The sequence below is a fragment of the Sebastes fasciatus genome, chromosome 16 (assembly GCF_043250625.1).
Source record: "Sebastes fasciatus isolate fSebFas1 chromosome 16, fSebFas1.pri, whole genome shotgun sequence".
NCBI classification, from domain to species: Eukaryota; Metazoa; Chordata; class Actinopteri; order Perciformes; family Sebastidae; genus Sebastes; species Sebastes fasciatus.
In genome coordinates, this window is record NC_133810.1 from 15,144,772 (window position 1) to 15,170,488 (window position 25,717).

General features: G+C 41.6%; 2 protein-coding genes across 2 annotated transcripts in view; one reads left to right on the plus strand and one right to left on the minus strand.

Moving 5' to 3' along the window:
- Positions 1-1,485: 1,485 nt before the first annotated feature.
- On the plus strand, positions 1,486-7,561 carry LOC141753071 (uncharacterized). The gene is made up of 9 exons (XM_074611395.1): positions 1,486-1,544; positions 2,684-2,838; positions 2,978-3,343; positions 3,446-3,636; positions 3,725-4,064; positions 4,212-4,836; positions 4,948-5,136; positions 5,507-5,967; positions 6,070-7,561. The coding sequence occupies exons 2-9, from the start codon at positions 2,686-2,688 to the stop codon at positions 7,228-7,230; spliced, it is 3,486 nt and encodes a 1,161-aa protein (XP_074467496.1). The 5' UTR covers positions 1,486-1,544; positions 2,684-2,685; the 3' UTR covers positions 7,231-7,561.
- Positions 7,562-12,806: 5,245 nt separating this feature from the next.
- Positions 12,807-25,717, minus strand: part of ubl3a (ubiquitin-like 3a) — a 38,397-nt gene continuing 25,486 nt past the window's right edge. Inside the window, exons 2-5 of the mRNA XM_074610012.1 lie at positions 19,901-20,009; positions 17,872-17,958; positions 16,475-16,552; positions 12,807-14,818 (exon numbers count right to left, since the gene is read on the minus strand). Of these exons, the coding sequence (XP_074466113.1) occupies positions 14,766-14,818; positions 16,475-16,552; positions 17,872-17,958; positions 19,901-20,009 (327 nt within the window). The 3' untranslated portion in view covers positions 12,807-14,765. The remainder of the gene's footprint in view (positions 14,819-16,474; positions 16,553-17,871; positions 17,959-19,900; positions 20,010-25,717) is intronic.

Genomic DNA, 25,717 nt, shown 5'->3' on the forward strand with positions numbered 1-25,717 from the left:
AGTAGCGGGTGGAAGATTCATACGCAGCCACAACAGCCTGGCACCTCCTCCTCATGCTGGTCACCAACCTGGTCACACGTTGCTGTGGGATGGCGTTCCATTCCTCAACCAGGATTCGTTGCAGGTCAGCCAACGAGGTTGTGTCGGTCACTCTAACACGTACAGCACGCCCAACCTGATCCCACATGTTGAATTGGGTTGAGGTGTGGACTCTTGGCAGGCCGTTCCATTCTCTCTACTCCCACATTGTGGAGGTAGTCTGTGATAACCCTGGCTCTGTGGGGGTGAGCGTTGTTTCTTGGAGGATGAAGTTAGGTGCCAGATTGTGGAGATATGGGATCGCCACTGGCTGCAGAATCTTGTCCGGATATCTCACTGCATTGAGATGGCCTTCAATGATGACAAGCCTTGTTTTGCCAGTGAGGAAGATGTCGCCCCCACATCATGACACTGCCCCCACCAAAAGCTGTTACTCCATCGGTGCAACAATCAGCATAGCGTTCTCCGCGTCGTCTCCATACTTTGACCCTGCCGTCCAACTTTCACAGACAGAACCTGGACTCATCCCTAAACATGACATTCCCCCACATGTTCAGGTTCCATTGTCTGTATTGTCGACACCAGCGCAAACGGGCCTGACGGTGAAGGGCAGTCATTGCAGGCTTCCTGGTAGCCTTATGAGAATACACTGTTTAGAGCATTTTGGCACATTTTTCTTGGGCGCTACCTACATAATCAGCTGTGCTGCTCATCCCACAAATGCATGATCCTTACAAGTTGGACATCATTGTGAAGGTAAATAAACAGGCTTTCCAACGATGTAAAATACAATGACCATTAGCATTGTAACAACAGAGAAATAATCCACCAAACACAAGTTTCCGAACTTTGTTTTTCCAGTTTATATCCAGGTTAGAAATCACAACTCACCTTGACTGATTGCTTGACAACACAGCTTGGCCTTTTTATTTTCTTCAGCACGAAGTACAAAAAAATATAAATATATATACCAGATATAAAAATACAAGGAGATGAAGAAAACTGTTAAAAGTGAATATAGTGCGGGGTAACAGCTGTGATACAGGACTATTAAAAAAGTGAATATAATGCAGAAGAGACTGTTAAAAAGAGTATAGTGCAGGGTAACTCCAGTAGCTTAGTCTATGAAAGTGCACTGTGTGCATTATTATCTTATTTTTACAATATGTTGAAAGGTTATTATGGAATTTTTGCCCAATGATGCCAAAAAATATACTGCCCACTGCCACTTTAAGGGTGCCTCGTTTGTAATGTTCCTGACAGAAACCTGGCAGAGACATAAAGTTCCTGTTTACAACTCCCAACGCCCTCTCATTGGCCTACTGTCTACAGTCGCGACTGTAGACGACCAATCAGATTACCAGATTCCTCAGTGGACGACCAATCACTGAGGCCTGCGTAATATGACTGAAGACTACCAACCAATCGTGAGTCGACACTGAATATGTGAAATGTAGCATAGTATCCTGAACCTAGCTGGTGTGGAGACCTGTACGGCGTTTCTGGTAACAAATGATTCATTCCTTATAATTCTTTACAAAGTTAAACAAAGTTTTAAATGCACGCTTGTCTACTTGTCTACTGCACCTTTGAGTTGTTATAGTTTGCGGTATAAATGCCGGACGTTGTGCTCCAGAACTGGCACTTAAACTTTTCCACACAACTCTCTCACACTACAGCAAGGAGCAGCCTCTCTCACACACTAGGCCTGCACCACATGAGGAACATCTGCCATGTGCAATAACACTGTTCAATATTATTATTAGATATGACTTGCGATGAATAAAACTAATATTGAAGTGTGCATATTAGCTATACATATACTATATTTTAAATATAACTAGGCTAAATGTTGTTTCCAAGTGCTCCACAGACAGACTCAGGAAATCCTTTGTCAAACTGTCCAACACCTCTCTAGAGAGGGAGGGGGGACAAAGGAGGACGGTCTGCAGGACAGATAATAATGCACACAGTGCACTTTCATAGACTAAGCTACTGGAGTTACCCTGCATTATACTCATTTTTAACAGTCTCTTCTGCACTATATTCACTTTTTTAATAGTCGTGTATCACAGCTGTTACCCTGCACTATATTCAGTTTTAACAGTTTACTTCATCTCCTTTTATTTTTATATCTGGTATATTTTTTTGTACTTTGCACTACTAACTTTTTTACTGCCTTTTTACTAACATGTTTTGCACTATGGAACTGTGATGCTGGAAACTTGAATTTCCCTCGGGATCAATAAAGTTACTATCTATCTATCTATCTATCTAGAGTAGCAACAGTAATGTTTACAACAAGAAAAGTCACCATATAAACTCCTTAATATCTCACTGGAAACAATCTAAATAAGTTATATTCCTGACATGAAAATACTAAGTGAAGTTCATAAAGACTGAAGAACACAGACTTCAGTCAGTATCAGTCCTCCCTCCTGTCCTCTGCTGCAGCTAACATTAGGGCTGATAGATAGATAGATAGATAGATAGTAACTTTATTGATCCCAAGGGAAATTCAAGTTTCCAGCATCACAGTTCCATAGTGCAAAACATGTTAGTAAAAGTGTTAGTAGTGCAAAGTACAAAGTACAAACAAAAATAAAATCATAATACAAAACTACTTTGTTTGGTAAATTCTCAGACATGCTCAAATCCCAAGAGCCACCATCCGCTGTCCGGCCGAAGCAGCCCGAGGCCAGTGTCCGGTCCAAGCAGCCTGAGATTGCTGTCCGGCCCACAGAGTCCCCGTCCACCACCGAGGGTCCTGATATGGAATCATCTCTGAGTGACTCCTTTGTAAGTGATATTCACATTATATTTACATGCAAACAATGTAAACGAGAGCAATTTGTTTTTACATGTTTTTTAAATTGGTTTATGTTTTAACATTACTTTGTACACAATAATAACCAAATGTTTTGTATGTGTGTTGCAGGTGGAGCTAGAGGGTTGGGTGCGTCTGTGGGAAAACCCCAATGGCATCCCACCTGCTGACGTTTCCTGGCTCAAAGAGGACACAGAAAGAGGGCTGCTCACCCCCGTTCAACTCTACAAGGACGACATCACTTGTCTGTTGAAGAGGCGACGGGTGATGAAATCTGACCGCATGTGGTTTTACCCACCAGAACCTCCTAGCTATGTCCGAGGTGCTCTGCCAACTCCACAGCTCTTTTTTCGGAGCCGCGTCTTTGTGTGGCGCCCCGTTGGAGTGTGGAGGTATTCCCTGAAGTGTCCTCGAGGTGATGACTGTGTGGGTAGAGGACAGAATGTGCACCTCTACACGTCTGGCTACCACACCCAGGTATAGCTCACTTCACCTGTGTTATGACATTACGGTTGAATATTTATTTATGCTGCTATTGGCCTTTTATTTGATTTGATTTTTTCCCAATATGTACTTTAGGTACGTCACATCTGTGATGTGTCCAGCTGGTACACAATGCTCACAGAGGTCCTGTGCTGTGGGCCATGTACAAACGCAGCCAGGAGCGGAGAAGGTGGAACGGAGGGTCGGTGGCTTGCGTGGGATCCCGCTGTGTTATCGCAACTTAGCGAGGCTCATCGAGCTGTGTTCCCTGCCATCCTCACCAGCAAGTGAGTATACTGAACATAATGTGTGCATTTAACAAACTTGAAAGTAATCGCAAATTGCAACATATTGATTGTGACTCTACTTACTTAGGCGTGGTGTGGATAAGAATGTTGTGCGCCTTCTGAGGGACCGGACCGAAGGGAACACTTTGATCAAGGTGTGGCGTCAGATACAGGAGAATCACGTTGAGGAGTACCTTCACCGTAAGGACCTGTACACCACACACCTCATGACCGTAGTAGCGGAACGCGGAGGGACCGTCTCTGCATTCAGGCACACATTCCAGGCTCCACCTCCTCAAAGAGAGCTTCCGTCCGCACTGATCTTGCGCCACGCCTTCCTGCTGTCAGAAGCCAACAATGTGCAGGATTACCGGAACCAGATCCTCTCCACCTTTGGCACTGTGCTGAAAATGGATTCCACCAAGAAAGTATGTAAATCGAAACATGATGCTCACCATACTGTATGATGCAAAACATATTTTCATACTGTTGTAAAATGAAAAAGTAAAAACAAAATCACATATCAATACAATCTTAAGAGATCACATTATACAAACCTGACATATTTTTTTTAGGTGATGAAGAAGCTGTCTTGTGAGGGTCAAGGCTCAGCTGAGTGGTTCACCAGCATCGGAAACGAGCACTCCCAAATACTTTCATTTGTGCTGACCTGTGAGGAGTCCACTCAGAAGCTGGAACCGATGTGCCGTGGAGTCATGGAAAGGTTCCGGCTGGCCAATCGACCTGTCCCCAAGATCTTGTATGTGGACAGGGGGTGTTGCTGTGAACAGGGCCCAACATCAGTGGAGACATTGTTCCAGCCTTGGGTGGACAACGGTATGGTTGTGCGTCTGGACATCTTCCACTGGATCCACCGGTTTGACGCAGCCATACGCACGGAGTCTCACTGCAAGTACGCTGTCTTCAAGTCTGCTCTAGCTGGGGCGGTGCTGGCTTACAACTGCACAGATTTGGAGCTGCTCATCAAGGCGGTCAGAGCCAAGGATCCGTCAACAATGAAGTCTGTCTCAGACGAAGATGTTGTCCGCTGCTACATTTCCAGGGAGCAGCTCAAACACCACGTGCGGAGGGTCACACTCGGGGCTCAGGAAACCTTCCGGCTCATCCACCTGGCCATCGAGGAGCTGAAAGGTCCAGCCGGGCTGGACGAGAGTGGAGTGAGCCTCTTCAAATCACCTGGTATAAAAAGACAACATTATTATTAAAACATTATTACAACATCGAGACGGTTAGTGTAGCATACAAAGTGAACATAACACACTGTATGCATTTATGTATGTGTATTTACAGAGGCCATTGATGAGATGTGGGCAGGCCAGCAGCGACACCTGGAGTGTATCCAGGATCCACCAGACATGAACATGTATAAGGCGGCGCGTACCACAACCATCAACAATGTGGACGTGCCCTACTACAAAGGTCTGCGTGGAAGCAACAGCCTGGAAGGATTCCACAAATCTCTGCCGCACATGATTCCAGGTACACAAGTCTAGTCTGTATATATGTAACAAATTAAACATGTGACCCTGTCATTAATATAATAATATCTTTTATTGTGATGTTCAACAAAACCTTGCCGGGTAACATTTTGAATGCGTGCCGTAAAGTTACTGGTGTAAATTGAAATGATCTTTGCCACTTGTACCAAGTCAGAGCCACACAGAAAGTTCAGGTCATCTTATTGGATCCCTTACTTGAGTAAAAGTACTAATACCACAATGTGAAAATACTCCACTACATGAAAAAAGTCCTGCATTCAAAACCTTACTGAAGTTAAAGTAGGTTTTGTGAACAACAACAGTGATGTTGGCGCTAACTACGTACTTATGTTTTACTCTGCTCTACTCAGGTCCCCACTGTGCAGCACGGCCCTATCAGGTTTACCTGATTAGTGGCATTGCACGGTGGAACTCCGACAGGAGCTCAGATGCCGTGTTTGGTGGCAAAGGACGGCACCACAGGACCTATTCTGCCCCGCTGATTGACCGCCTCAACACCCGTTGTCGGCAGCTGTTCGGAGAGACAGTGGAGGAGAATTTCCGGGCCCCTGCTGATGTCCCTTCCAACGAGTTGCTCGGGTTGGAGTACCTGTTCAGCCAGAGCACGGGTCAATCTGGAGCCTTCTCTCTTCAGGACATTGTCACCGATGGACCCGATCCAGAGGAGGAGGTGGTTCAGCCTGGGCAGCCCGATCCAGATCCCGAGGCAGACGAGAGCGATGTGGAGGCACATGACGACGTGCTGGATGCCACCCTGCCCCACATTACACTCACCAGCGATGAAACCTCCACTGTTCACCCTCTGGCCTTTGTGAGTTAACTGCGTGTCTGCTAGAATGAATTGCAATGCACTGGTTGTTGGATAACGTACACATTTACTTACAACTTACATTTGTAGGCCAATTTTTAACAGGAGGATGCCTGCGGTTCAAAACCTCTTCCTGGCTTTCAGAAGTTGGAAAAGTTCTGCTCTGTGTTGGCGGACATTGGCCTGACAGAGGACAAGCTGTCACTTTCCACTGAGCAGAGGAACAAGGTCCTGGAAGTCTGGAACGCAGTGGAGGAGCACGACAAGCAGCCGCAGCAGTTCGATCAGCTCTACAGAACACACTGGGGCAACACCCTCTACTGCCGCACAAAAAGGAAGGGTCTTGTTGATGCTGCCGTGATACAGAGGGTAAAGATGGCCAAGCGCTATGCACCGGCACAACAGGATATCAGTGCTCAGCACAACAGGCTGATGTACACGCTGGTGAAACTGCTGTGGTTGTGCTCACCTCAAGGGTCTCGCAGCAGTCCTGGAAAGTGTACCATCTTGAAGGCGTATGAGATAATCCAGCATCGGATTTTGGTGGAGGATCCGGTCCTGTGCAAAGCAGGCATTCCTCTGCCAAAACTCAACATCCAGACAGTGCGGGACTTCATCCGTCGTCAAGAGCGCCTCCTCAACCTGCATGCTACAAAACAGCCCACCGCCCTTATCACTAAGCTCACCTCCATCTCATCTGCTGACGTCCCTCCAGCACCACACCCGCCAGCCATCCTCGCTCCACCAGACTACCCTCTGATGGAGTATGTGCCCACACCCAGCACGGCAGGGACAAAGGTGTTAAAGGGAAGGACGGTCATGATCATGCCACTCTCCCGGCCTCGACCACTACTGCCAGCGCCAGTGAGAAAAACCCCCGCCACCTCTACCATCACCAGACCCCCGCCCTCCCTCTCTGCATCCACAGCAACCGCTGGCATTGCTGGCCCCTCCACATGGCCCATAATGCCTGCTGGTCCAATGACATCAGCTCCTGCTACTCACGACTGCATGAGTCCTTCATCCTGGTCAAGATCTACGCGGTACAAGCGTAAGGCGAAGGAGCAGCCAATTGGAATAGCAAAAAAAGTGTCACGGGTGAAAAATCTCCCTGTCTGTACATGCTGTGGCCAACCAATACAGGGACATAAAAAGTACAAAAAGAAGCCTTTCTGCCCTGTAAAACTGACGTCAACATCAAAAGGTCTGGACAACAGAGTGTACGACAGCTACGAACACTTCACCTCTGTTGTGGACAAGTTGTGATAAGCTGTAAAGATGCTGTATATATCTGTAAATATGGTACAGTTGTATTGTAAATAGTTTCTTAAACTGTACTGCTGTGTTGTTGCCAGCAATTGTCTCCAATAAGGTGATCTGGAGGAAAGACTCTTTCTTTAAAGAATTGCATCTAATTGGACAAACTGTAATCTATCGATGCAATGTATCGATACACTGTTGACATCCTGCAAAAGCAGAACACAATATCGCGAATCCTCTACTAGTCATTCTGTTAGGATGTGGGGCGGAACTGGTTGTTTACTAATGCGCGATGTTACGCACTGATTAAGCCATGTTCTCTTTTCTGAATCTGCTCCTGACGGTGTATTAAATTAATAAAGTGTAAAATTGCCAATATGTCTTGTTTGTTCCTTGTTACTGATAAAGAGTTCAATCATCCAATCCACCAAACATCTCAAAACAATCAGCTGTGCTGCTCATCCCACAAATACATGATCCTTACAAGTTGGACATCATTGTGAAGGTAAATAAACAGGCTTTCCAACGATGTAAAATACAAAGAACAGAGAAATAATCCACCAAACACAAATTTCAAACGTTTTTTTCTGAGTTTGCTTTATTGATTCCAGGGGGGGAAATTGGGGCATTACAGTTGCTCTTGTATAAACATAAAGAAATGTAAGAAAATAGAAATAAAGTGTAGAGCGTAAAGAGTATGTAACATGTAAATTATGTACATAATGCTACAATATAGGCTAAACAAAATATGTAAAGAAATACAAGTACTAAAATAAGAAAATGACAATATAAAAAATATGAAATATGTACAAATATTTGCATTAAGACGTGCAATATATAGCACATAACCACAGTGCAAAAAAGTAAATACAAAATGCTGAGAAGTGGGATCTATTAAGTATGTTAAATATAAATGCCAGAATGGTATAAATAAGAAATGAATAAGAATATTTCTTGAATGTACAGTATAAATGCAGTATTAATGACAGTATATTGCACAGTTTGCTGTATTAATGCCAGTATTGCACAGTTAATTATTGCACAAATTATTGTACAGTTAAGTCACTTAAGTCAGTATTGTATATAGATACAAATCTAATAGGTCAAATCTTTGTGTTTAAAATATAAATAAATGTTGAGTTGTGTTATACAGTCTGAAGAGGGTGAAAGTTTGGGATTTTTTGGACTCATAGTCACAGATGACATCATCGACATATTTTGAAGGACCATCTTCCCTGAGTCATCATTTTGCAGCAAAACATGACAGCTGTGGTTGGGCATGTTGTAAGAGACGGACAATATTTCCATCCTCTTATAAATCCAAAACACACTGAAAGAAACTGCAGGACATATTAGATATGGGCTTTCAAAACCAAAATAACAGAAAGTAGATTTATAAATATTGCACAAAAGAGAAACAAAAAAGGATAAAGATTGCCAGCTATTCATGGAGGAAAAATAGAAAGAACATTTTGTGTACCATACAGTAAACTAATCCACACTCATGGCCTTTGAGTATTTAAACACAACATGTTACAGCTGTTTGACTTTGCACCGCTGAATGGTGAGTGAATTTGATTTAAGAAATTATGAATATTATTATGCCGACAGATCCTCGGTGAAGCTGTGTTTATGGGAAAGGCTTAAAGTCCTGAAATAAGCAATACTATTGCAGGAAATCTGATTTCATAGACTTTTACATTTTAAAATAGGGCAATGCATTCACACTTCACAGTTCATCCAAATATTATTTGATCATTTTCAACAGAAATATGAGGAATTGGGCACAGGGGATGGAGAAATCTCTTACTATAGTCCACCCATGTTATTCTCTAAATGTGAAATTGACTTCTATGTAGGGTCATTTCAAGGTTCCTGAATATTTCTAAAGGAAAAGAGTGAGTCAGTGAAAAACATACATACATAATTGGACAACATGAAGCTGTAATGCTGTAAAAAGGACCACCTTATTCCAATGAGAATATATATTATAGATATATATTATAGATGTATGTATATTATATAATATATATTGAACAAAGAGCATCACCAAAGCTATAATAAATGCAATAAACTGTGCAAAAGGAGGATAGTCAATGTTCTTGGAGAAAAAAACATGTAATAAGCTTTAAAGGTCAACTCAAAAGAAACTAAAAATTACACTTTATATGCTACTTGGTGGAAGATTTCATCCAAAGCACCCTCTACTGTGCATGTACAGCACTGGTGGTTATTAATGTTGCTATACAGGTATTTTGCCAGAAGATGGCAACATCCTCAAACCTTACAGCGACCTGTTATGGGTCACACACTGAGCTAAGAAAATCACATTTTGCCATGCTGTTCGGCTTATGTTTGGTGGATGTTAACCCATAATTATATTCCTGCCTATATAATCCATCCAAACATGAGTAATGAGTGTAGCTTTATGAAAGGGGTTCCCCATACAAGCCCACCATGACTGTCCTATTCATTCCACACCGTGTTGTTGTAGTCAGACGCATGCAGTCATATCAGTTTTATTAATGTTTACTTAAATCTCACTGTTGTAAATGTCACATATATTTACTGCAAACTGTTTACTCATACAGACACCTTTCGAAACACTAACTTTAAGAGACTGCTGTATTGTTCAGATGCCACGCATCAGCATGAGTGGGTTTAATGTCACGCAAACATAATGTGCAGCTCTGAGTGGTACTACTGTAAACCACAATCCTCTCTGTCTGCACCCTGACTCTTTATACAGTATGCATGCATGTGTGTGTAAACACCAGAAGAATGGTTGTATTCATGTCAGTGTGTGGACACAGCATGACTGCGAGGAGGAGAGGGAGGGAGGGAGGGATGAAAACAGGAAGGCAACAGAAGTCCAGTCATCATCTTTAAAGAGGACCTATTGTGCTTTTTCCCCTTTCCTTTAGTGTGTTACATAGTTTTTTTTTGTGCATGTAAAAGGTCTGCAAAGTTACAAAATTCACGCCAAAGGGAGTCAAGCCTGGTTTATGGTCGCCATAGTGAAGCCGGCGCGAGGTGTGCGCGCGCCAAAGAATTACGTCATCGCGGCTTTCACTCGTTGACTTCTTGAATATTCACAGAATATTTTGTTTTTATGCCCCCCCGGTGTTTCGGAGCATATTGCAACGAACAATGCGTTGAGCATAAACGCCTCTGTGCATGCTTGTAGCACGTGCGCCATCTACAGAGGCCCTCTTGAGTATAAAAAAAAAAGCTTTACTCTCCCAAAACGGAAACACTGCTCCTGAAACACCTTGCTTGAAGTCCTGCCTTTTTCTTCCGTAACGTGGTGATGTCATTAAGTAACGCATTTGCATAATGGCTAGTTTGGCATGCCCTAAAACAACGCTAGTTAGAGCAGAGTCCAAAGAGTTAGTTTCAGTAGACCAATCACAACAGAGTGGGCCAGCTGACCAATCAGAGTAGACTGGGGGAGGAGCTCAAACAGAGCGTTTCAGACAGAGGGTGAAAAGAGGTGCTGCAGCACAGCCGGTATGAGAAAAATAAAGCGTTTTTTGAACATTAAAGCATATAAACGTGATCTTGTAGAAACCCAAAATACAAGTATGAACCTGAAAATAAGCGTAATATGTCTTCTTTAAATAACTTCATCAGGACACCCCTCATACCACGCTGCCAAACTTGTATTCTAAGACTTTCATTTTATATTTCTTTAATTTAAAACTGTCCCCACGGTAATGTGACATCTCTTGCTTGTTCAGTGTGTCATTATTAGCTGAGACAAACCCATCTGGAGAAAGTGCTCTGGGTGGCAGGTTGAACTGTACTGTGTGTTCCACTCTGTTCTTCCTGCTGCACTTTGGCCCACTGACTGTTGTGCAAACTGGACAAGTGACTCAACAGCATCACATGGTTGTCACAGAAAAAAATTACGCATTTTAGATTAATCCTTTCTTGCGTTATTACTTTATCATCTTTACTGGACAATCTCTTCCTCTTTAGACAACCATCGGCTCAGCACTGATTCTATGAATTGACTTTAATGTGGCGTTACAAGTGCTAATCAAGAGACTAAACACATTCCTATACACAGTGCTGCACAGAACGGTACATTTACTCCGGTTCTACTTAGGTGCAGTGTTGAGATGCTTCTACTTTGCTTGAGTTTTTTTTTTTTTTTAATGCTAATTTATACTTCCACTCCGTTAGATTTCAGCTGTACCTTTTACACCACTACATTTATCTGACAGCTACTTTACAGATTCATAATTTACACACAACACATATGATAATCTTCTACAGTGGTGGAAAAAGTATTCAGATTCTTTACTAAAGTAAATGTACTAATACAACATTTAAAAGTACCTACAAGTAAAATATACTTCCTGCTAAATTCTTGTCAAGTAAAACTACAGAAGTATTATAAGCAAAATGTACTTAATCAAAATTAAAAGTGCTCATTCTGCAGAAAAATGACCCTGTTATTTTACTAAGTAAAAAAAGGTAGCATAAAATGGAAACAAGTACAAATACCTCTAAAAATGTACGTAAGTACAGTACTTGAGTATTTACTTTGTTACATTTTCACCACTAATCGTATAACAGATGGTGTATTGTTATAGCTATACCCAGCAGCTATCAGATCCCTGGTTCCTATAGACGTGAAAGGAGAACCAAAATCATAAAGTAACCCTCATCACCACATATTCTGTGGTATAACTAACCAAAAGTACATAAAGTAGCTCCACCTCAACCAGGTACACTGAAATGCTGCTTACATGTTCGTACATAAATAATAATAAATAAATAAAATGAATGTAATATATGATAATATACTACTCTAAAAGAGTAATTTTGCATAGTGAGTATTTTACTTTTAGTACGTTTTACTGACCACACTTGAGTATTTTTACATTGTAGTACTACTTTAAAGTGGCAGTAGGCAGTATATGTTTGGCATCATTGGGTTATTCCATAATAACCTTTCAGCATATTATAATTCAAGTGTTCTGAGAGATAACTAGACTTCTGCACCTCATCATGGTTCTGTTTGATTTCACAATGGCGGCAGACCTAAGATCAGCTCTTACTGCTTGTTTTCCTCCGGTCTGTGAAATCTTGCAGATGCCGTTAGGAGGACCGGAGGACACAGAGGCACATGATTTTTTTCAGGTTACCTGTTTCATGTACTACTGTCAGGATATAGCGACCGCTCCAATCTCGCCTACTTCAGCTAAGTTAAGAAAAGAATCCAAGTACTTCATTCATAACTTCAAATGAACTGTGTCAACTGCATCACTGGTCAATAACTGTGACCGTAACTATCTGGGTTTTTACGTGTGTGTAAAGTTAAACACAGCCCTCATATTAACTCTTTCCTGACCCAATCTGCTGACAGTGTCCCAGCAGACTATCAAGAATAATTTCTGCAGAAATACTTCACAATCCACCTCCACGTAGTCGTCAGATAGTTGAACATTTGTTGAGTCAGCTAAAAAGGGCTGATTTAGCCGGTCTGTTGACAGTTAGGTGATTGTCAACAGCAGGCTGTCAAAATCAGGTGATGCCGGGGAGTTTTACGGTTCAAGTCACGACAAAAGCCATTGCACTTCAATAACCTTTATTTAGTTTACAGATGTATTCCATTTTGAAGTCTGGAGGGGGGAGAGGGAGCATTAGTGCTATTTACAATTGGTTTGAAAACGTTTATCTCTGTACAGATTTGAACCCTGATCAATATAAACAATATTTTTTTTTTTAAGACCTAGTGCTGTTACAAAGCAATTCTTTTTAAAGCAAAAAACCACAAAGAAAATAAAGATTACATTAAATTATAAACAAATGAAAAAAATGATAATAAAAGAGCACAAAAGAAAGAAAATAGAAATACAGTCTGTTGATGATTAGGGAGGTTTTTGCTGCTGTTAAGCACAAGACATTGTCAGCGAGTGACTGTGAACTGGCTAGAAGCTAACCGTAGACACAATCATAGACTAAACACTGATATACTGTATATCAACAAGATCTAGAGTCATCATGTTCTATAGAAGATTCATATTAAATATATTCTACACGTTACCTTGGTTTGGAACATTACTCCCATTGGAAAAATATAAAATAAAACAATAATATACATTTTTATTTATTAATCTGATGAAGGAGCACATGCTTCGGTTGTGCAAAATGGGCTTATTAATGCAGAGAGAGAGAGAGAGAGAGAGAGAGAGAATTAAGGAGAAGCTAATTAAGACAAATAAGGGACATTTTTCATTCCGAGTTAATTTCCCCGCTTGGACAGCAATTTGTCAGAGCAATCCTCCACAACACTGTTTTTAAAAAAAAGGGGCACAATGAGCCTTTCCTCGAAGAGAGAGGGAGCGGGATGGTGCATCAGGGAGGGAAGAAGAACTGACGTTTTATTAATCACAACACTGGTCGGTCAGTATAATATGCGCGGACTGTCAAAACACAGTCACAAATGTCATCAAATAACCAAAACAACACTTGGTTGTTTGTCTATTTGTGTGTCTGTTAGGCTTTGTTTGGCTAAGAATGTGACGACTGAAAGAACGGGACGTGTTCGGTCTCTACGGCGCTCTGCAGACACAAAGGAATAATTTCTCTCTTGTGACCTTTAAGGGCACATGCAGAGGAGGGCAGTAAAAAGGACACAGGTGTGTTTTCTATATATATATATATATATGTGTGTGTGTGTGTGTGTCCTGGTTTGAGTTGTCTGATCAGGCACGTCTAAGCTTCGTCTGCTGCACCGAGGGAGATCACACAAGCACATATGGTTGGTAGACAGGATGTCATAGTGTGTGTTGGTATGTTGGCGAGTTCCTAGTGGTTAAAATTTCTCAGCGGTCCGTATGAGAAAACAAGGCCACACACACAAACTTGGGCACTGCATTACTATGACAACCAGCTAGAATGAGGAGCTTTTAACAGACCTGCTGAGGATGGTTACGGTGTGTATGTCTATTGTATGTGTGTGTGTGTGTGGCAGAAGGCTTCAAAAGATGTGCATTAAGAAAAAAAAGAAAGAAAAGAAAAACACATGCAAATCCAGTTCCTTCCACTAATTTTCAGTTATGACAACAAATCAAGTACAACAAAGGAATCAACTCTATCATTTAATCAATTTCCTGCTCCCAACTCTGTATCCTGAATCAGCCCAAGCCTGATGTCTTTCTCTATGTGTGTGTGTGTGAGAGAGAGAGAGAGAGAGAGAGAGAGAGAGAGAGAGAGAGAGAGAGAGAGAGAGAGAGAGAGAGAGAGAGAGAGAGAGAGAGAGAGAGAGAGAGAGAGAGAGAGAGAGAGAGAGAGAGAGAGAGAGAGAGAGAGAGAGAGAGAGAGAGAGAGAGGAGGAAAAAAAAGAAAAATAGAAGTGTGTGTGTGTGTGTGTGTGCGTGTGTTTGTGTGTGTGTGTGTGTGTGTGTGTGTTTGTCTGTATGCATATCCGCATTGTGGACAGACTCCAGGACAGGGGGACAGGCTCATTAGGTCCAGGATGCGAGAACGGATGAGAAGGATGGAGGGCCGGCGGCGGTGGTGTGTATTTACAGAATGACACAGCAGTTACTCTCCCCGGTCTTCTCTCTATTCCTCTGACCTGACAACACACACACACATCATCGACAGTCAGACAAGGTCATCATCCGACAAGGTCTTATGTTGGCCAATCAAATACATGCAAGCACACATTCCTGGTAAAACGCCTGGCCTTCTATGAGACAGGATATTACAGCTGTTTTATCTTTCATTGCAACAATCGCGAGGTAAACCAGGCGTTTTACCAGGAATGTGTGCTTGCATGTATTGATTGGCAACATAAGACCTTGGTCGGATGATGACCCTGTCTGACTGTCGATGATGTGTGTGTGTGTTGTCAGGTCAGAGGAATAGAGAGAAGACCGGGGAGGTAACTGCTGTGTCACTGATGACTAAAAACTCCACCAACAAACCCTCCAGGTAATCTCAGGATTAAAAGCTGTGTTTCTATTTTAGTCGTCATGACGCCAACTGACATCATCACTTCCTTGCCACTGACAAAAGGAGGAAAGACATGGCTCTATTTGTGGCGTAATATCAGTGTTGTGGAGCGAGAAATGTGTTTTTCCAGACCGCAGTAACCATTTGAAAAACACACACATTAACTCGGTAAAGAAAACCTGTGTGTTGTGGGAGAACAATGACAAGGCAAAGTTCAGTTATGATGTATGAATAAATAAATAGGCCACACACACACACTATATAAAGTATATATATACACATTTTTTGTTTTATTTTTATGAGGTTGTAGCGGGCTCAGTTTTAAAGCTAGTGAAGATACTGACATCATATGAAACTAGAAATCCTAAGGAATCCATTGGTACCAAGCATGTCATACTAGCTTGTCGTGAAGGAGGTTAAATAACGCTCCGAACTTGTGCTAAATTTTGGCGAGGAAAAACTGTCATGGCACATTTTCAAAGGGGTCCCTTGACCTCTGACCTCAAGATGTCCTGTTGGACTTGAGTTAGCCATGTTATGATTTGAGCATATTTTTTATGCTAAATGCAGACAATATTTGTCTTTGTTTTGTGTTGTTAATTGATTTCCAATAATAAAGAAATATATACATACATTTGCATAAAGCAAGCATATTTGTCCACTCCCATGTGCAATTAATCACCATTAATCATGGACAATCATGCCATTAATTGCAATTAAATATTTGAATTGATTGACCCGGACAGACGTGATACTAAACTATCTATACATATATATTTTTTATTTATTTATTTTATATATAAATGATATATTATAGCTGAACTTTGCCTTGTAATTTTTACCCCACAAGACAGGTTTTTTTCTGTAGAGTTAATTCTTTATTTAACCTTATCTTACCTTGCACTTATTTAACCCAGAATGCGTAGCAAATTCCGGATAGTCGATAACTGGAAGCGCTTTGTGCAACCTTAGATGTCCCTCTGAACTCTGACTATTTGTTAGGTTGAAAATCAGCCCCATGTCTCTACATACAATCACTTTGGACTACACGGTCACAAAAAGGAGACCTGTCACCTAATATGATTTATATCAGCTGTATATATTCTACACAATATGCTGTATCTTGGGAATACACTTTAGGGAGCCAATTATTTGCACCAGTGGCTGGTTTCTAAAACAGAAGCCATGTGTAGAGATAAATAATGGCCGGGAGCAGAACGTTTAAAGTTGTTCAGCGTGTGAAAAGGCCCGCTGAAAGGAAAGAAGGGCTGGTTACCTTGGGAATTTGGCTCAGGCAAAGTCTCTCTGGCAACTAAATGCATCACTGTGGTCTTCCCCAAGGGCAGTTTGAGAGCTAGCGGGGAAGAAGAGAGAGAGGCAGACGGAGAGAGTTAGACAGGATGCAAAGGTTATTCAGTGAGCTACAGCATATCGGTCTTTACAAAGTTATTCACTATTAGTATCATCTAACAGCTTTCTGAGATTGTAGAGTACAAATCATACTACGCTGGAAAGAGATGAGCTACAAACTACGTTTATGAAATAATAAACTATGACTCAGGTTGTTGCATAATAAGATCTTGCAGGTGAGGAAAAGGCCTGAAATGGCTAAGAATGTAATCCTTTATGTAAAGCAAATCAGTTATTTCACACAGGCTGATTTGGCTGTTCCTAAAAGTCAAATGTCTCTTTTTCCCCAAGTAGTTGAATGGGACCATAATTTACTAAATGAACATCATGCTATATTGAAGAAGACTTGAAACTAGCGATTGAGACCATAAACTCATGTTTACAATGTTTACTGAGGTAAGAAATCAAGTGAGAAGTAGGGTCATTTTCTCATAGACTGCTATACAATCAGACTTCTTTTTGCAACCAGAGGAGTCGCCCCCTGCTGGCCATTAGAAAGAATGCAAGTTTAAGGTACTTCAGTATCGGCTTCACTTCTCAGACCTCAAAAGTAGTATTTTTCACTTATATTCGATATTCAAGCTGCATTATCTAAAAACAAGTCCCTATATCTCAGTGAAATGATACTTTTTAGGAGATTGTGTCTTATATTATGAGATTTTATGAGCTATATGAGCCTATTAATTAGACAAATATACTTAGTAAGATGTGGGTGGTGTCTATGTTTGCATTTCAAAACCACTGGGAGTTTGGACTGGCCTTTAAGAGGATCGGAAGCGTGCAAACACATTAAACCAACGATAAGGGAATTATCAGATAGATGGCAGTAATGGGATGAGTGTAAAAGGGTTAGGGACGGCCGTAAACACCGGCCAAATCAAAATTGGGTTAAGTAGACTAAAGAACCTAAAAGGCAGGGAGAAGTGAAGTGGGCTGCCATCCTCTTTTTCATTTTCACGCCCTCCCTCCCCTCCCTTCCTGTCTCTTCTTTGTGCTGCTCGAGGTCTACTCTAACGCCAGTCTTGCCCCCTTCCTGACCAGTCCCTTTCCCTTCTTTTCCTGTATTTCCTCTCTCCGCCCTCGCTCCGTCAAAGCAGGCTTGTCCGGAGCACTGAGGTACCTCTGTTCTGCGGCTCGGGGTAAAAAGATGAGAACAGCAAAGAACTTTCCAGCAACACACTGCTGTGATTTTGTGTGCATGTCTATGAGCACATAAGGGTTTTTTTTTTTTTTTTGGGAGGTGTACTTTCTGTGTTTTCTCACCTCCTAGTGTTACGTTGCCGTGTAGAAACCGGCCCTGGTAGATCAGCCTCAGGATGTTAGGACTGCTGACCTGCTCTTCCTCCCAGTCTGAAAGAAAAAAAGGGGGCAGAGGCACATGGGAAGAGAGAGTTAAATGGAAACATCGACGTGGAGAAAAACAGAAGACGAGTGTTCCTGCGTATCTCATCTTTATTTTCTTCCTCATTGTCATTGAAAGTTTGTAATTCTTTTTGTCTAAATTGCCACATTATTTGACCTCTTTCCCATAAAATATCATCAGTGTATACAGTGGAAACCGCTTTATCGGCATTAGAAATGATGCAAAACAACAAAAATGTGGTTATAATAATCATCTGCTTACACTGATCAAATGGAACTGGAGGTTCAACAACATTTCGCAATCTTTTTTTATTGCTACCAGAGGTTGAATATGCTTTAAAAACCAGAATAAACAAAGTCAGTTTGTTGTTGAGCATCGCTAATGAAGGTTCCCAGACTCTGTAATTTGTGTGTAGTTTTGTAATTAGTAAATAGAAAAGGACACAAAGAGCTTAATTGTTAAGAGGCTCTGACTAAATTCAGCAGATCGAATTTGAATTTTAAACTAGTCCTGTTCTGTGTCGTCAATATAAAATACTGTAAACAGTGTAGTGAAAAGAAATCAGTCATTGCATGGTGAAAGAAAGAGACCACACACAACCGCACTGAAGCTATTTTCAGACATTTAGGGCCTTTATCTTAGATCATTATATGCAGAATGTATAATATGCGGGCTTTGTGGGATGCACTACAGAGTGTGAGAAAGAAGGAAAGCAAAGGAAGAACGCGAGGTGTGGCTCGGGAAGAGCTACAGACAAAAGTGAAGGCATTAAATGAGAGAGAAAACAAGTGGGGGGGGAGTCGCACGGCAGCAGCGTCTGGCCGCCAGATGTTTGTCTCCAGCTAAGCGGAGGGTGTTGGTGCTGACTGAGCGGCTGCTCTGGGTCTCACAGGGTTCAGATCTGTTGTCTGGGAGGAACACTGTGGGCGCTTCCAAAACTGACAGATTCCTCCTTGAGTTTTTCCTTTCAGTCCCGAGTCCATCAGTTATAATTCATAGTTTTTCATGCACTGTGGGCTTCTCCAAAACTGGACTACATTCACAGCACCGTGGGAAAAGGTGTTCAGATTTGAAGGTGCTGCAAGGTCGGCATATTGAATGAATTCTAACACTGACTGGTGGAGCCGCAGTTAGGAAGTGGGTGTATTACAGCAAGGAGGAAGCTGTGCTGTGATCCCACATTCCTGTATGCAATGATAATCAGGCTGAAAGGAGGAGCGCACTCTAATTACCCTACACCAAAGATCCCACACTGCTATATGGACCTACATGTAAGTAATTAGCACCGGGTTGAATTTGATCTCGGCTCTCTGGATGCACAGTTGAACTCCTCAGCTGCCTTTAGCTTTGTTCTAGAAAATACAGCCAAGATAAGTCAGATCACCTGGCTTCCAAGTGCATTAGCAGCTTACGCAAAAACTCTGCAGCTGTGCATATGCAATAATAATGTGACTTCTTACAAAATAAGTATGTTTACCTAAACCCCACATACCAAAATCTGATCAGTTGAATCAGTTTTGGACAATCCAAATAGTCTGACAATATAAAAAGCCCTGACAAAGAAGACCTAGTGGTCAAAACATTTTGAGTTTTTTAATGATTTAGCCACTAAAATATACGTTTTTTAATATTTCCTTCATCGTTGCAACTTATTCTAATGTTTTAGAGTGCCTGGATTGCCTTACTGTTTAGTGTGACAATGAATTTGAAGATGTGTGATGAATTCGATGGTGCACAAAGGTAGGCCTTATGAGACTGGTGTGAAAATGATAGTGAAAAGACTTGAGTCACAAATAAATCAAAGTGAAGAAAAAGAAATCGCCTCAGGATGATTTTATTGGCTTCACCTTAAGACTACGCATGCAGATGTAACCACTGCTACATCTTCCCAGTAACAATCACTGAAGTGATCTCAATGGAGTTACTCACCCATCGGCCAGTTGTCGTAGACGTGTTTGGCGATGTCCGCTGCCGAGTCATTGGGCGAGAAGAGGAATTCTTTCGTCTTCCCGCTGACTAAAATAAGCCGCAGGTTTATCTGCAACACAGATAAAAAAAAAAAAAGGTACGTTAGAGCTGTATGTGCGAAACATCAAATGGAACATAACACAAGCTCCCATATGTTGAATCAGGAAGCACACAAGTGAAGTAATTTAATAGGAAACAGGAGAAGGATATGAAGACCCTGAGCCGAGGAGTGTCCTTCCGCAGGATTATCTCCCATCTGTCTCTCCAGCTTCCTCCTCACTTTCCTCTCATCCCTTCAACTCTCTGTTTCTTTTGTCTTTGGTTCACAACTCTGTCCCTTCTGGCAGTTTGTCACCTTTTCACCTTCTTTACCGCTCACCAGCCAGATGCTTTTCCTTATTCCTTTTGTCTGGAGTTGTATAATAGTTTGAGCATATACTTTATTATATGATATCCCTCAGGAGACTTGAACTTTACTCATTTAACTCCACTTTAGAGGCACTATGCATATTTTGTCGACTACCTGGTTTTGTCCATTTATACTCTGCATTTTTCAATTACTTTTTCATTGCTTTTTTAAAGCATTTTTAACGGTTAATTTCCACTATTAAAACCCTCTGGCTTGCAGGCGTAAGGTAAATTTAGATTGTTATCACTTATGAATGAGACTGTTGGTATCGTTGTAATTTCAAGACAAACAAACTTGGCACAAAACACGAACAATTAGCTGGAATACTACAGGCTGTTAAAATGTGCAACCTGCCCCAAATAGCTTATCCCACTAGTGTGTGGTGACAGCCAAGTATAATAATAAATGACTAATAGTGTGAGACTCTTGTTCACTGTGTGCGAGTTCCTCTCAGCTACTGAACAGCACCGCCAGAGCAGGTAGGGAAATGTCATTACGGGGTCTACTACATGATTTATAAGGTGGGGATAGACTGTAAGATTATTTACACTAGGGCTGCAACTAACCATTATTTTCATTGTTGATTAATCTGTCGATTATTAATTAACCTATTAGCTGTTTGGTCTATAAAATGTCAGAAAAGGGTGAAACCTGTCAATCCCAAAACCCAAGATGACGTCCTAAATGTCTTGTTTTGTCCACAACTCAAAGATATTAAGTTTACTGTCATAGAAGAGTAAAGAAACCAGAAAATACTCACATTTAATTAACTGGATTAAGAGAATTTTATGAATGATTATCAAAATAGTTGGCAATTAATTTGATAGTTGACAACTAATCGATTCGTCTTTGCAGCTGTAATTAAGATTACTGTAACATGCAACAGTCAGAAAACAGCACAAATTGAACGATAGAGAGAATACAGAGTACAACAACCTGCTGGCTATGGTAGAATATGGTCAAAATCCCCCCAAATCATGATAGAAAACAAATTTTCACACATTCCTGTACCAAAACAGAAATGGACATCCATCAGAAACTGAAGGTGGTTGGAGAGACGAGGGCAACGAGGACTGTAAACTCTTCAGTGAGAGTTGGACCTGAATGAACTTCAGCTTAGCTGTGGCTGCGTACTGAATCCTGTTGGACTGGATTATTCACACTCAAAGCAGTCCAACAGGATTTAGTATTTTTATAGGACTCTTTCATATTTTATAGGACTCTTTTTTTAGATTAGGTGAAAATAACACATTTGTACTGCTTGCAAAAAACTGCATGTTTTTTTGCCCCAAACTGCATCTGATTATCATAAAGTAGGCATGTCCATTTTCATTCACATACTGTATCTTAAGTGTGACTTTGCTGGAAATAACCATACGAGAGGTCCAGATGTGCGTCGAAAAGTCACCCAAATCCAGAAGTCCACTGAACACAGTGTGTAGCTTTGCATTTAAAAGCCACTGATTTGCATATCGATGGCCTGGCAGTAGGATGCAGATCAGAGGTTATCTCTTAACTGGCATGATGTGTGTTTAGCAGCAGTTCAGTATGCCTTTAAGAGCCAGAGTAAAGGTCCGTGGTGTGCGTTTGACTTTGCTTTCTATATTTGTGTGTCTAGCCTGCAGTGCACGCATGGCACAAGCACGTGTCATTGTTTCTGGTGTGTTTCCATGTGCCCAGCGTCTGTTAGGCCTCAATACACAACCCCTGCCTCACCAAAACCCACTCTGCTCAGCGACACACATACACGTGCACGCACACTCGCACACAGAGCTGGCTGCAGTGATGTAACAGAGCTAACACCAACGGATTGAAACAGACATCTCTGTAAGCACGTTATCAAATCAGCTTATAGGTTTAAGAATGGAAGAGCCATACAGTAAGAGACATATACACTCACACACATATATACAAAACAACACATGCAGCGAAAAAAGACGCATTTGACCTCAACATTGACCCCACAAACATTCATATACAAGAGTAGTAAAGGTGCTTCTAAGAGATCGGTTTTGAGCTTCAACTAGGGCTGCAACTAACGACTATTTTGATAATAAAAAAATAAATAATCTATTGATTATTGAAACGAATAAATCGAGTAATCTGATTTTGAATCGCACAATTACTCAGCGGCTCTTATTGAGTATCAGCTTTTAAGTGTATCTTGATGGTGTTTCAGGCATGTGCTAACTAACAACAGAGGCAAAAGGAGGATGAATACTTATGAATGAATATGAACTTTCCTGCTAACACAATTGTCATGAACCAGGAGGGTTTTTGGTCATGATCGGTTCTGCCATCGCGTTTATGCGCTTTCACTTCACTCCAGTAAGTGTTGTCTCTACCACCTCGTCTCCAACTAATCGATAATTAAATTCGTTGGCAACTGATTTGGTCATCAATTTTTGTCGGGCGACTTCGATTACTCATTGAACATCTAGTTTCAACTACACAGATGAGACACAGATCATAAAGTGAGAATCTGGTGGTGAGTGAGTAAGTTATTACATCTGCTGACGAGTTTTTTAAAACAACCGACATCTGATACAAGAAACACAGAGGAAGCCCCTTTGCATAAGCAAGGTCTTCCTCCATCCTGGTTGAACACCTGGTCGTTACCATGGTGTCACCATGGCGACAGCCAGTGGTGGGTGGCTTAACCTGATAACACCTACGAGAGAGCTTTACCCCTCCTCCCTTGTCCTTCCTGCCCATTTCTTACAGTGTCACATCATATTGTCTTCCTCTCCTTGCAGCAATCTCTGCATCCCCCCCTACTCCTCCTCCCTCGCTCTGTCTGTTTCACTCTGTCAATCTCTCACTCTGCACGGCGTACAGTGGAGGAATGTACAAGGCCAGAATAACAAGAGGTACTGAGCTATAGCTTCAATTAAACGATATAAACTCAGCCTTTTCTCCTCTTATCATCAACCCACACTACTTTCATCTCTTCATTTGCTTCTCTCCCCCTCTCCATCCTTCTTTGCTTTCTCTGTTCTTGCAGGTCACTCTCTATTTATTTTGTTTTTAGAGTTGACAAATAGAAAGAGTAACCTACGTAATAGATGCAGATGCTTCCATGCGAGGTACAAAGGTCATTGGATGGTATCTCTATAGGTGAGCTTTTTGCCGTCCATTTCATTCTTCTTATTGTGATGCTGATTTGAACTGAATCAAGGGTCTTAACTCTGTCTTGCTCTTTTCCCTCTCCCTCCCCCCCTTCTCCCCAAGGGTCCCTGTGTCTTCTCCCTGGACTCTCCTCCGCAGAGGGGCTGATAATGAGGTTTCACAGCCAGCTCAAGGAAGATATTCAATTACCATCTATTCTCTGGAACGACTACAACAGCTCCAGGTATTGGGGGGGAGAAGAGCAGTGTTTCATGCATAAACATAAATATACAGAACGTACACATATCTGCAGGCAAACAGTCAGTCACTCATGCATATTACAAGCAGTCTCTCTCTCTGAGCTGGAAGAACTGCAAGAGAGTGAGCATCTCACTTCCCCTATGTATGTGAAAGTATTTGTAATGCTGAAACATCCCAGTGCAGCAGCAAGCATCTATTCCCGTCCACTTTTGGGAGAGAAAAAAATGAAATAAAGAAGCAGGCTGCTTGTGTATTGAAGTGGTGACACAGCTCCCCTGCTTGTTAAGCCTCCACTGCAGACATTCAGACACACTACAATAATGTGACCCTGCTGCCAAGTAGTGCCATGGTGTAAACATGTGAAGTAAGCAAACCCTGCTTGGCTAAACACTGTTTGCACACGGTGGAGAGCAGGAAATCCAATGCCATCTATAATTATTCCTCCCTGAGTAGCACTCTCAACTCTTTCTCAAGGCAATAGTGTGTGTGTATGTGTGTGTGTGGTTATATGTGCTTGTGTTTATAAGTGCATTAAAGAGTATTGCTGCTCTTTAGACCCTCTGCAGCAGTCAACAAATTATAGAGTGGGAAGCCTTCCTGTGGGAATATATTAGAGCAGCTTTATATGTAGTCTGTGCAGTAAGGTTAGCCGCTGCTGTCAGTGTGGATTCCTAACTGTATGAATGAGTTTAAGGGAGGAGGTCGGTGATTAGCCCGACTGGGGTCCGTTTAAAACAAGCCAGCTGGATCCAGCAGCCAGCCTGCTTTAACTTGCCAATTAAATCTGGAGAAAATGTGACTGTAAACTGGAAGAATGTAGCTACGCAGCACTTTGAGAACACATGAATTATCAGCCCGCTGATTTCATTGATAATTACTTGTGGGGCTTTCCTTACTGGCACGGCCGCCCAACAAATTTAAATGAATAATAACAGCTACAAAATAGGAGACATAATAGGCTATGTTGCGGCTTGTTGGACAAACTGTGAACAAACCGAAAGAAAGAAGAAGAAAAAAAGAGCAGCCTGAAAGACCAATTTTTTTAATTAGCCAAAACGGAGTAAATAAAACAGCTTTGCAAGCTCTTGGTGATTTTGCAAACACATAAATAGCTACTGCAATTATTAGCCCCCATTAGCGCAGAAATTCTATCATGGAGCCATTGTTTTCTTTAATTAAAAACACACAGAAAAGGGTGTTTTTAGAGAATCACTGTAAAGTGATGGAACAGCAGGCTGAATGCAGCTTCACTTCCTCAGATGTTACAATAGCTCGCGGGAAGATAAACCCTTTTGATTTGTTAAATAGCCTCATTTTGAGTTCTACATATTTAATACAATATTATAAATAGTTTTTTTCTTTGTGTGTGCATACACACAGACAGCAGTTACGTAACAGCGCTGATAGTGCGATACGAGAAACAAAGCCTAAGGCGAGGATTTGTATCAGTGTGACGGTGAGTATGTGAGTCTCACAGTGTTGGGGGTAGTGATTTACTGCGATCACATTTTAGGGAATTTTTCAAACTTAGTTTTTCCTTCCTAAAAATGTGTTCACTTTAATATTTATTTCAGGACCTAACACATTACTAACTGGAGATAAACATACCATCTGAGACTACCAGCTGACTTTTTCCATCCTGAGAAGGAGCAGAAATACGGTTCATTACAGTATATGCAGAGGAGAGCATCTTCAAAACAAGACTCGGTCAAAAGTGTCTGGTCAGTCTGTGAATTTGAGGCTAAATTGTTACACAAATAGTCAGTGGTCACGTCTATAATGTTAAATCCAGTAATGGTACGTGTCCACAGCCTCTGTCCTTTCCACGCTTCCAATTCATTGTCTGTTTAAGCAGCCGTGCAATGCATCCTGGTAGCGATTCGAGAGACAGGGTTGGCCGCTCCTCATTTGCATAAAGTTGAGGTCTATGCTACTTTATGCAAATCAGAGGTGTCCAGAAACTGCACGCCTCGCTACCTCTGGAAACTCCCTAGAAACCT